This window comes from Heteronotia binoei, chromosome 10 (assembly GCF_032191835.1).
Source record: "Heteronotia binoei isolate CCM8104 ecotype False Entrance Well chromosome 10, APGP_CSIRO_Hbin_v1, whole genome shotgun sequence".
In the NCBI taxonomy this organism is placed as follows: domain Eukaryota; kingdom Metazoa; phylum Chordata; class Lepidosauria; order Squamata; family Gekkonidae; genus Heteronotia; species Heteronotia binoei.
Window position 1 is genome coordinate 91298694 of NC_083232.1, and position 12229 is coordinate 91310922.

The 12229-nt window shown below is 50.0% G+C and overlaps 1 protein-coding gene across 1 annotated transcript in view; it reads right to left on the reverse strand.

The window, feature by feature from the left end:
- Window positions 1-12229, reverse strand: part of TNS3 (tensin 3) — a 298608-nt gene that overhangs the window by 13935 nt on the left and 272444 nt on the right. The window contains exons 25-29 of the mRNA XM_060247769.1: window positions 9876-10007; window positions 8959-9054; window positions 3972-4049; window positions 2944-3021; window positions 13-181 (exon numbers count right to left, since the gene is read on the reverse strand). Of these exons, the coding sequence (XP_060103752.1) occupies window positions 13-181; window positions 2944-3021; window positions 3972-4049; window positions 8959-9054; window positions 9876-10007 (553 nt within the window). The remainder of the gene's footprint in view (window positions 1-12; window positions 182-2943; window positions 3022-3971; window positions 4050-8958; window positions 9055-9875; window positions 10008-12229) is intronic.

Below are 12229 nucleotides of genomic sequence, written 5' to 3' on the forward strand. Positions count from 1 at the left end.
CCCCGCACTCACTTCCTCTGGTTGTCCGTCAGCGTGATGCCCTGCACAGACACTTTGAAATGGACCACTGTCGAGATGGGTGGCGGCTCTTGCACCAGCGTCAGACTCAAAGCCTTCTGCACAGCTTGGTAACCTGTGAGCGACTCCATTTCCACGGAATTCAGGTACCAAACGTTGCAGGCTGGTTTAGGGAACAAAAGGAAGATGAGAAAGGAGTCATTCTTAACGGCAAGTTTGACTTCAATCAACACTGAACAATCCCCTTCCCCCCCCCCCCCCCCCAAACTTCTGGAAGTAGAAAAAAAAACAACCCTGCATTTTTAAAGCACGCTCGCATTTTTCTTCCGGGTATCTATGGCAATGCCAAAGTAGAAAATCTTATTTATTTATTTAGTAAATTTATATCCCGCCCTTCCTACAACGGGCTCAGGGCAGATAATCTTCTTTCCCTTTGCTGCTGACTTCCTGCTCAACAATACTGTCCAAGGTACTTTTATTTCCATGGCTTACTTTGGGGTCCATTCAAACCCCAATGCCACTTTAGCGTAATACGTCTCAGCCCTGTCACCACCTGCTCCTAGGGCCGAAGCATGAAGAAGACTGCAGATTTATACCCTGCCCTTCTCTCTGAATCACAGAGCGGCTCATGATCTCCTTTATCTTCTTCCCTCACAACAGACACCCTGTGAGGCGGGTGGGGCTGAGCGGGCTCTCCCAGAAGCTGCCCTTTCAAGGACAACCCCTGCCAGAGTTATGGCTGACCCAAGGCCATTCCAGCAGGTGCAAGCGGAGGAGTGGGGAATCAAATCCGGTTCTCCCAGATAAGAGTCCGTGCACTTAACCACTACACCAAACTAACTACTCTCTTCTCTGAAGAAGACGACAGATTTATACCCCACCCATCTCTCTGAATCGGAGACTCAGAGCGGCTTACAATCTCCTGTATCTTCTCTCCCAACAACAGACACCCTGTGAGGTAGGTGGGGCTGAGAGAGCTCTCACAGCAGTGGCCATTATAAGGACAACTCCTGTGAGAGAGTTATGGCTGATTCAAGGCCATTCCAGCAGCTGCAAGTGGAGGGGTGGGGAATCAAACCTGGTTCTCCCAGGTAAGAGTCTGCACATTTAACCACCACACCAAACTGTGGGAACATCAGTACACCTTGAGGTGTGGCAGCTGCCAGGACACTTGGCTTCTAGCGAGGCGTCTGCCACTGTCCTCTTGCCCATGTGAATGCCCTGCTGCCTGCTGGAAGGGCACTTGGGTGGCTAGCGGGTGGGAAGGAGAGGGAGTGGGTGGAAACTTCTATCTCAGTCATCTCTATTCTCAACTGAAAAGTCCCAAACTCTTTAGCCTTTCCTTACAGGGAAAGTGTATTTATTTGAAGCATTTGTATGCTGCCTTTCCACTTTAATAGGGTCCCCCAAAATGGTGAGGATCGCACATTAAAACATTTCATCAGTTGAATTTTAAAGAAAGTCAATGCCCTGTTGCTGGCCCTCCAGAGGAACTGGTTGGCCACTGTGTGAGACAGGATGCTGGACTAGATGGATCACTGGTCTGATCCAGCAGGGCTCTTCTGATGTTCTTATGAAGACCTCAGCCTCTATGCCCTGTTGTTGGCCCTCCAGAGGAACTGGTTGGCCACTGTGTGAGACAGGATGCTGGACTAGATGGATCACTGGTCTGATCCAGCAGGGCTCTTCTGATGTTCTTATGAAGACCTCAGCCTCTATGCCCTGTTGTTGGCCCTCCAGAGGAACTGGTTGGCCACTGTGTGAGACAGGATGCTGGACTAGATGGATCACTGGTTTGATCCAGCAGGGCTCTTCTTATGTTCTTATGAAGACCTCAGCCTCTATACCTTGTTGTTGGCTACCCAGAGGAACTGGTTGGCCACTGTGTGAGACACGATGCTAGAATAGATGGAATACTGGTCCGAACCAGCAGGGCTCTTATGTTTTTATTAAATAAATTTGAAGACCTCGTGTTCACCAGCCTCAAGGGTGCAAATACGTGACCTGCAAGTGTCCTACTTTAGTTCTGTTTTCCGTGTGGAAGGAAAGTACTAATACTTAATCCCTGAGGATCAAGGCCTTTGGATAGAAAATGTTAACACTCAGGCAAATAATCTTTCTGGTTTCAAAGGCCTATCGTTTATGACAGTAGTTTTCCTCGGGGCAAGTGATAAATCAGTTATTTAACCAGAACAAATATATCTCCTTCCCCTGCCCCATTCTGCTATTAAGGTTGCCAACAGAGGGCAGTATTGCACCCCAGAGCTATCAAAATGAGAAATGAGAAGATCATTTTGTGTTACATTGGCAATGGGAGGGGAGCACTGAAACTTTTGATCCCTTGAAATCCATCTTTGAACGTCACGACAGCATGTCTGCCAATTTTTCTGGAATTTATACACAATACCTCTAATTCTGAATGGAGTATTTTTACGTTTCCTCTTCCAAATGATTTGGGAAAATTATTGCCGGTTTTCGGCAACTGCGCCTTATACTAACTGCTAAAGCACGCTGCATACTGCAAAGAAATACTGCATACTCCCCGTGGCGCAGAGTGGTAAAGCTGCAGTACTGCAGTCCAAGCTCTGCTCACAACCTGTGTTTGATCCCGGTGGAAGCTGGGTTCAGGTAGCCGGCTCCAGGTCGACTCAGCCTTCCCTCATTCTGAGGTCGGTAAAATGAGGACCTAGCTTGCTGGGGGGAAAGTGTAGATGACTGGCGAAGGCAATGGCAAACCACCCTGTAAAAAGTCTGCTGTGAAAACATCCTGATGTGACGTCACCCCACGGGTTGGTAACGATCCAGTGCTTGCACAGGGGACTACCCTTATGCACTACAGATCGGAGGTTGGCTGGCTGTGCCTTTTGGTTTGTTTCAGCCACTTCACCCCACAGTGTGTTTCTCAGTCCCTGGGAACTTACGCACCTGCCCCCTGCTTCAGAAGCTCTGCAGCTGAGTTTGCGGCAGTCTGCGGGGAGCTCTCGGACATCTCCTCCAGCGGATCTGCAAAGAGAAGCAGCCACACGTGCCTTTGTGACAACCTGGATTGCGAGGCTCTGCGTTTCCTTCACTGCACTACACTGGGGTGTGTCTGCAAGGCGGCTAGCGGGGTTAGGCAGCAATGGACTTCTCCTTTGCATCCCTACCAACTGCATCCAAAACTACGTGAGACAGGAGGGAGGGAGGGAGGGAGGGAGGGAGGGAGGGAGGGAGGAAGGAAGGAAGGAAGGAAGGAAGGAAGGAAGGAAGGAAGGAAGGAAGGAAGGAAGGAAGGAAGGAAGGAAGGAAGGAAGGAAGGAAGGAAGGAAGGAAGGAAGGAAGGAAGGAGGGAGGGAAAGAAACAAAAAGGAAGGAAGGAAAGAAAGAAACAGAAAGAAAGAACATTCTAAAACGTCTGCAAAATGTTCTGGGGGAGATGTATTGAGGTCGTCATGGCACTGGCCAATCAGTGCCATTCGCAACTGGATTTTGCTGTAAACCTGTAGAACCTTTTTTTCCCTTTCAAAGCTTGACCACCAGTAAGGAGAAGGTACTTTGGACTGAATGTTTCCTGCACACTTTCTAACGGCTCTGCTCTGTGACCTTTTGCCTTCCTCCTTACTTTTTAAAGTTCCTATTTTGGTAGGTCAAAGCAAAGTCTGCTCTGGCCGTTCTGTGAACACAGCGATCTTTTCTGAACACACCCAGTTGGCATCAAGTCTCTGGCACCCAGTCAGATGCCTAAAATTATCACCACATCTGGTTTCTGCAATGATTTGATCATCTGATACCAGAATGGAGAAATTCAATCATGGGCTCTGTTATCCAAACCCTCCGTCCCATCAAAACTCCAGGCTGGATGCTGATTCGCCCGCCATAACAAAAGAGCTGCTGTGTGAAGAAAGACATTCTGGAAGGGGAGCTGGGCTACTTAGTTAGTTAGCTGGGCTCCATTTCGTTTCGAGAAGATTTACCTCGGTCTGGGATGAGAAGCTTGCAGGGCAGGGCCAGAGGAGTGATGGAGTGCTGGTACACCAAAGCCGTCAAGCTCCCTGTAGTCAAAAGAAGACGACGCTCCAAGTTAGACTGTGTGTAGTGCAGGAAGAAGAAGACCGTAGATTTCTACCCCGCCCTTCTCTCTGAATCAGAGAGAATCCCCGCCCTTCTCTCCAAGTTAGACTGTGTGTAGTGCAGGAAGAAGAAGAAGACCGTAGATTTCTACCCCGCCCTTCTCTCTGAATCAAAGAGAATCCCCGCCCTTCTCTCCAAGTTAGACTGTGTGTAGTGCAGGAAGAAGAAGAAGACCGTAGATTTCTACCCCGCCCTTCTCTCTGAATCAAAGAGAATCCCCGCCCTTCTCTCCAAGTTAGACTGTGTGTAGTGCAGGAAGAAGAAGAAGACCGTAGATTTCTACCCCGCCCTTCTCTCTGAATCAGAGAGAATCCCCGCCCTTCTCTCCAAGTTAGACTGTGTGTAGTGCAGGAAGAAGAAGAAGACCGTAGATTTCTACCCCGCCCTTCTCTCTGAATCAAAGAGAATCCCCGCCCTTCTCTCCAAGTTAGACTGTGTGTAGTGCAGGAAGAAGAAGACCGTAGATTTCTACCCCGCCCTTCTCTCTGAATCAGAGAGAATCCCCGCCCTTCTCTCCAAGTTAGACTGTGTGTAGTGCAGGAAGAAGAAGAAGACCGTAGATTTCTACCCCGCCCTTCTCTCTGAATCAAAGAGAATCCCCGCCCTTCTCTCCAAGTTAGACTGTGTGTAGTGCAGGAAGAAGAAGAAGACCGTAGATTTCTACCCCGCCCTTCTCTCTGAATCAAAGAGAATCCCCGCCCTTCTCTCCAAGTTAGACTGTGTGTAGTGCAGGAAGAAGAAGAAGACCGTAGATTTCTACCCCGCCCTTCTCTCTGAATCAGAGAGAATCCCCGCCCTTCTCTCCAAGTTAGACTGTGTGTAGTGCAGGAAGAAGAAGAAGACCGTAGATTTCTACCCCGCCCTTCTCTCTGAATCAAAGAGAATCCCCGCCCTTCTCTCCAAGTTAGACTGTGTGTAGTGCAGGAAGAAGAAGACCGTAGATTTCTACCCCGCCCTTCTCTCTGAATCAGAGAGAATCCCCGCCCTTCTCTCCAAGTTAGACTGTGTGTAGTGCAGGAAGAAGAAGAAGACCGTAGATTTCTACCCCGCCCTTCTCTCTGAATCAAAGAGAATCCCCGCCCTTCTCTCCAAGTTAGACTGTGTGTAGTGCAGGAAGAAGAAGAAGACCGTAGATTTCTACCCCGCCCTTCTCTCTGAATCAAAGAGAATCCCCGCCCTTCTCTCCAAGTTAGACTGTGTGTAGTGCAGGAAGAAGAAGAAGACCGTAGATTTCTACCCCGCCCTTCTCTCTGAATCAGAGAGAATCCCCGCCCTTCTCTCCAAGTTAGACTGTGTGTAGTGCAGGAAGAAGAAGAAGACCGTAGATTTCTACCCCGCCCTTCTCTCTGAATCAGAGAGAATCCCCGCCCTTCTCTCCAAGTTAGACTGTGTGTAGTGCAGGAAGAAGAAGAAGACCGTAGATTTCTACCCCGCCCTTCTCTCTGAATCAGAGAGAATCCCCGCCCTTCTCTCCAAGTTAGACTGTGTGTAGTGCAGGAAGAAGAAGAAGACCGTAGATTTCTACCCCGCCCTTCTCTCTGAATCAGAGAGAATCCCCGCCCTTCTCTCCAAGTTAGACTGTGTGTAGTGCAGGAAGAAGAAGAAGACTGTAGATTTCTACCCCGCCCTTCTCTCTGAATCAGAGAGAATCCCCGCCCTTCTCTCCAAGTTAGACTGTGTGTAGTGCAGGAAGAAGAAGAAGACCGTATATTTCTACCCCGCCCTTCTCTCTGAATCAGAGAGAATCCCCGCCCTTCTCTTCAAGTTAGACTGTGTGTAGTGCAGGAAGAAGAAGAAGACCATAGATTTCTACCCCGCCCTTCTCTCTGAATCAGAGTCTCAGACAGGCTCACAATCTCCTTTCCCTTCCTCCCCCACAACAAACACCCTGGGAGGTGGGGCTGAGAGAGCTCTGACAGCAGCTGCCCTTTCAAGGACAGTTCTGTGAGAGCTATGGCTGACTCAAGGCCATTCCAGCAGCTGCAAGTGGAGGAGTGGGGAATCAAAACTGGTTCTCCCAGATAAGAGTCTGCTCACTTAACCACTACATCAAACTGGTTCCATTCCCAGGTATGTACATTGTGCAAATGGAGTAGTCATTCTTAGTACTTGTGGGGGGGGCAGCAGTGGGAGGGCTTCTAGTGTCTTGGCCCCACTGTTGGACCTCCTGATGGCACCTGGGTTTTTTGGCCACTGTGTGACACAGAGTGTTGGACTGGATGGGCCATTGGCCTAATCCAACATGGCTTCTCTTATGTTCTTATGGACCTCCTGCTGGCACCTGGGGTTTTTGGCCACTGTGTGACACAGCGTGTTGAACTGGATGGGCCATTGGCCTGATCCAACATGGCTTCTCTTATGTTCTTATGAGACACAGCGTGTTGAACTGGAGGGGCCATTGGCCTGATCCAACATGGCTTCTCTTATGTTCTTATAACAGAAGGGGAGCCAGTTGTTTAGCTTGGCATAGATGAAAAAATGGCACTTTAGCAATATGTGTGACCAGGGCTTCCACTGAAAAGAGAGGCATCCAGGGTCACTCCCTAGCTTTTCACTGTTGGCGCTGGTGTTAATGGCACCCTGTCAAGAGCTGGCAGTTTATGCTCCAGCTTTAGCCCTGGTCTTTGAACCTCCATCTTTGAAGGGTTGACAATTCCAATCTACTCTTCTTCAGCCAGCCCACCGTGGCCTCCAAGCCCTTAGCCAAAGATGACGGACGGGGTCATTCGCCAGCTCTCTAACGTCAAAACGAAGCGGCGTAAATAGCAAAAGGGGGTGATGTCCACTATTGCCCTCTGAAGTAGTGCCGGATTAAACCCCACAAAGGCCCCTAGGCAGTCGAAATCTCGGGGGGGGGGGCTCGCAAGTCATCTCAGAGTCGGAGCGCCTGCCCCGTCACCCACGCCCCCTGCAGGCACCTTCTCAAAAGCCCGTTTGACAACGCTGCGGGGGAGAGGCAGAGAGAGGCAAACGTGGAGACAACACCAACAGCTGCCGCACCAGGCAAGTTGGGCAAAAAGCAGCTCAGTTGCTGGCTGTGGATGCAGGCTGGGAGGGCTGCAAGCAGGGGGGAAGCTGGGGGGGGGGGGAGCCAGCCCGGGGCCCCTAAAGGCACGGGGGCCCACAGACCAGTGCCTACTTGGCCCAATTGTTAATCCGGCCTTGCTCTGAAGCAGCGAGAGACATAAGCTTGCTTGCACTTCTGAGGCAGCCTTCATTTGCGTCAAGCCTCCCTTGAAAAAACTCTGGAAGGTAAACTTTGGTTTTAAAGGTTTATAGAGATAAGTTATAGCCCGCCTTTCTGCCCTCATCGTGCCCACCAAAGCGATGAGCAGGTTCAAATACAATGTTGCAAATTAAACGGCGCTTTGGCTTTGCTCAAAAGTAAAAAGGTCAAGGTAGTCCCCTGTGCAATCACCAGTTGTTTCCGACTCTGGGATGACATCGCATCACAACATTTTCACGGCAGACTTTTTGCAGGGTGGTTTGCCCTTGCCTTCCCCAGTCATCTATACTCCCCCCACCCCCCGCAGCAAGCAGGGTGCTCATTTTCCCGACCTCGGAAGGATGGAAGGCTGAGTCAACCTGGAGCCGGCTACCTGAACCCAGCTTCCGCTGTGTTCAGGCTGTGAGCAGAGAAGCTCCAAATGCAGCTTTACCATTCTGCGCCACGGGGCCCTTATTATTGCTCTAAATTAGGCTGATTTATTTGGGGATATATACAGCGTTTGGGAAAGTAACGGACGTTGCGCGCAAAACATAAGCAGAAGGGCACCAGAGGTTGCAAGCAAACAACGGAAAGAAACCGGGGGGGAGGGGGGGGCTGAGAACAAAGCATAAATAGCAAGGAGATAAAAAGATTTGGCAGAAGCTCAACCGGAAAGGAAGGGTGTGGCTGGAGCAGGCAGGAAGCGAGAAGCAGAATACAATAGGGGGACACAGAGGTTTCAGGGAGAAGAGCTGAGAGGATAAACTGGGCTCCCAGGTCTTTGAAGCAGGGGATGACAAAGAGACTTCATACACTCCCTTCCGCAAGTTCCCCGCACCCCACATTCTCGGGGAGGATCCCTTAGTCCAGAGGTCCCCAACCCCCAGTCTGTGGACCAGTACCAGTCCATGCCCTGTTAGCAACTGGGCCCTGAGTTGTATAATTATTTCATTATACATTACAATGTAATAATAATAATAATAATAATAATAATAATAATAATAATAATAATAATAATAATAATAATAATAATAATAATAAAATGATGACATTGGATTGATATCCCGCCCTCCACTCCGAATTTCAGAGTGGCCTACAATCTCCTTTCCCTTCCTCCCCCACAACAGACACCCTGTGAGGTGGGTGGGGCTGAGAGAGCTCTCACAGCAGCTGCCCTTTCAAGGACATCTCTGCGAGAGCTATGACTGACCCAAGGCCGTTCCAGCAGCTGCAAGTGGAGGAGTGGAAAATCAAAACCCGGTTCTCCCAGATAAGAGTCCGCGCGCACTTCAGCACTACACCAAACTAATAGAAATAAAGTGCACAATTGTATCATCCCGAACCTGTCGCCCGCCCCGGTCCATGGAAACATTGTCTTCCACAAAACCGGTCCCTGGTGCCAAAAAGGTTGGAGACTACTGGTTAGTCCCTTTGTGGCTGAAGCGCAGGAAAAGGACTCTACTGTTTTGTCATTTGGACAGTTTAGTATGCGGCTGATGGGATTTTATTGCAGCTGGTTTTATTCCTCATTTTGCATGTCTCCTTGACAGCTGCTAAAGTCAAAAGGCAGGCTGGAAGTGCTTCTAGTGAAACAGTAACACGCAAACATGCGTGGTCCTTACCAAAATATGGCTCATTGGGGCATCCTTTTAACCTCACTCCTTTATGGGTGCACTCGATCAGGAAATGCCGGACAAGCTCACTGGACAGATCTCCAACTGCGGCGTAAAAAAAAAAAATCACAACGGATGAATTACTGCCGATGAACTGGTGGGAAACGACAGATGAATTTGAACAAAACTGAAACAAGTTCCTAGAATTCAGCCAAAGCAACGGGCTGTGGAACATCACCACATCTTGTTCAGCGGAGCGAGTAAAGATTATGAGGGTCAGAAAATCCATGAAATGCAAAGCTAAGTTACACAAAATGCACAATTTAATAGCCAAAAGGCAAGGAAATGCCAGATGGCACACTTGCTGACTTTCTTTGGTGACTCACTGAAACATTAGGGAATAAGAGGCACTGAGGGATCGATACGTGAAGTCCACAAACTGGACCTTTGCCGGTTGTTTCCTGACTGTTCCTTCACAAAATACCAACTGCACAGCTTTTACTGCAATTAAGCATGCATTGCATACAGCTTTCTCTTGAACTTAAATAGTTTAAAAAAAATACTCAGCCGGTCCTGTTCAAAAGGCAAAGGTAGTTCCCAGTGCAAGCACTGAGTCATTACCAACCCACAGGGTGACATCATATTGGGATGTTTTCTTGGCAGACTTTTTTGTTACGGGGTGGTTTGCCGTTGCCTTCCCCAGTCATCTACACCATTTCCCCCAGCAAGCTGGGTCCTCATTTTACTGACCTCGGAAGGATGGAAGGCTGAGTCAACCTGGAGCTGGCTGCCTGAACCCAGCTTCCGCCGGGATCGAACTCAGGACATGAGCAGAGCGTGGACTGCAGTACTGCAGCTTTGCCACTTTGTGCCACGGGGGCTCTTTTGGTCCTGCTACTGAACTGGAAGTGTACAAGAAGCCTTACCTTTCTTGTTGAGCTGCAGCACTGAAGGCGGCGGGATGGCCACTTTCATGGCGAGGCCGTAGGCTCCCTTGAAGGAGTGGCTGTCACGGACCACAAAAGACCCCGGCTCTCTCTCCTTCAGGACGGCAATGGCTGCATGAGGAGGAGAGAAAGAAAGGATAACTTTTCACCCAGGTACCAAAGAAAACACGACAGGTCCCCGAGTCCACGGGGAAAGCAATGGCAATCCGTGTGCAAAGGGCTAACGACGACGCCAGGAGTCTCTGCCACTTTGGCTGAAAGAACAGGAGCAAATGTGGGTATAGATCCAGACGACGTTTTTCATGAGCGGATTAGAAACTTCCTGCCTTTCCCCTCCCAATGCGGTGCAACCTGCTGATCTCCATGAAACAGTGCCCTGGGGGCACCCTCAGGTATATCTCTCATCCCTGGAATCCCCTGTTCATCGTAGACCCTTTTCCCTAGCTAGATGGCACGCAGCCCTCTGGAGTTTTAGAGGGGAGATAGAGGCAGTTTTCCCACTGAGCTTACCTCGGAACGACGTCCCTCTTCACCGCGCAGCGTCTGCGCGGATTTCCCACCAACTGCTCCGAGGAAGCAAGTAGAGTCGCGGCTCTTGCGTCGCTAACGTAAACTGGTTTTTAGCGGTTTCCATCTGCGACGCAAAAGGTCGGGAACTTCCTGGTTCCTCGGAGCAGTTGGTGGGAAATCCGCGCAGACACTGCGCGGTGAAGAGGGACGTCGCTCCGAGGTAAGCTCAGTGGAAAAACGGCCATAGAAAAATCCCTAAGAATGAGCGGGTCTGCCCTTGTGGAGCAGGGGCCATAGAAACTGTCAGCAATGTTCTCCTCTCGTGCCAATTTTACCAGGAGATACGGGCAAGGTTAATTAGTCCCTTCATAAGTAGATTGCAGGGCCGTTCCAGTCTAATTTCGAGGTCACTAGGAAGTTTCTTTTTTTGGTGCGAACCCACAGATGACGGGTCCTTGGTGCAAGGTTCTTTTCAATTGCATTTAAAGTTCGCTAAGATATATTATGTTCCGGAGCCAAATTTTAATTGCTTTTTATACACCCTATTTCCTACTGTTTCTCATGCGATATCTGAATGTTTTGTAAGTATTTTAAGCTTTGCTTTTTAGCTTTGGTAAATTTTTCCTGATTTGTGCGGGCCGTTGACCGTATTAAAATCGAACGAGCCGACGGTCCAACCCGCAGCGCAGAAGGCAACTGAAGGTTTCACTGGAAGAACTTCCGGCTGAGCCAAGCTAGAGTCCAGTGGCACCTTGAAGACCAACCACATTTTATTCAAGTCAGAAGCTTTCCCGGGCATGCACACTTCCTCCAGCTGCGTTGAACTGGAAGTCGCCTCTCCACAGGTAGAGGGTGAACGGCAAATCAGCAGACAGCATATTCAAGTTGTCTGCCAGATGCAAGGGCCAAATAGGGTTGCCAAGTCCAATTCAAGAAATATCTGGGGACTTTGGGGGTGGAGCCAGGAGACTTTGGGGGTGGAGCCAGGAGACTTTGGGGCGGAGCCAGGAACAAGAGTGTGACAAGCATAATTGAACTCCAAGAGAGTTCTGGCCATCACATTTAAAGGGACAGCACACCTTTTTAAATGTCTTCCTTCCATAGGAAATAATGAAGGATAAGGGCACCTTCTTTTGGGGCTCATAGAATTGGACCCCCTGGTCCAATCGTTTTGAAATTTGGGGGATACTTTGGGGAGAGGCACTAGATACTATATTGAAAATTTGGTGCCTCTACCTCAAAAAACAGCTCCCCCAGAGCCCCCGAAACCTCCAGATCAATTCCCCATTATACCCTATGAGAAGACGTTTCCCTCTCCACCCCCCTCCCCCCCGCCCCCCCCTTTCTGGGAAATCTGATGCAGGAGACAGAACTCACTCACCTCCGGAGGTGCAAAGGCACATGGTCCTTTGGGGGCGTGGCTGGGCTCCCCTCCCTTCACCGGCCAGCTGACTGGGGGCGGGAAGCAGCCTGAGAAAACGGAAGAGCTCTGGCTGCTGCGATCGGGGCTGGGTGCGAAGGGCTGCCGTTCTCCTCCTCCCCTCCCCCCCCCGCTTTCCCTTTTATGGCCAGCGGGGGGAGGAGGCTCCAAATCGGGAGTCTCCAGGCCTACCGGGGGATTTGGGACCCCTAGGGCCAAACGGGAATCACAAGCTTCGTTTATACGGTCGCTGTTCATTTGGATTCAGGAACACGAAAGCTGACACCTTGATTGAGCTTTGTTGGTCTTAAAGGTGCTGCTGGACTTGAACTCGGTTCTGCCACTTCGGACCAATGCAGCTGCTCACCCGAATCCAGCTTCCAGCCATTACACTGGACGACTA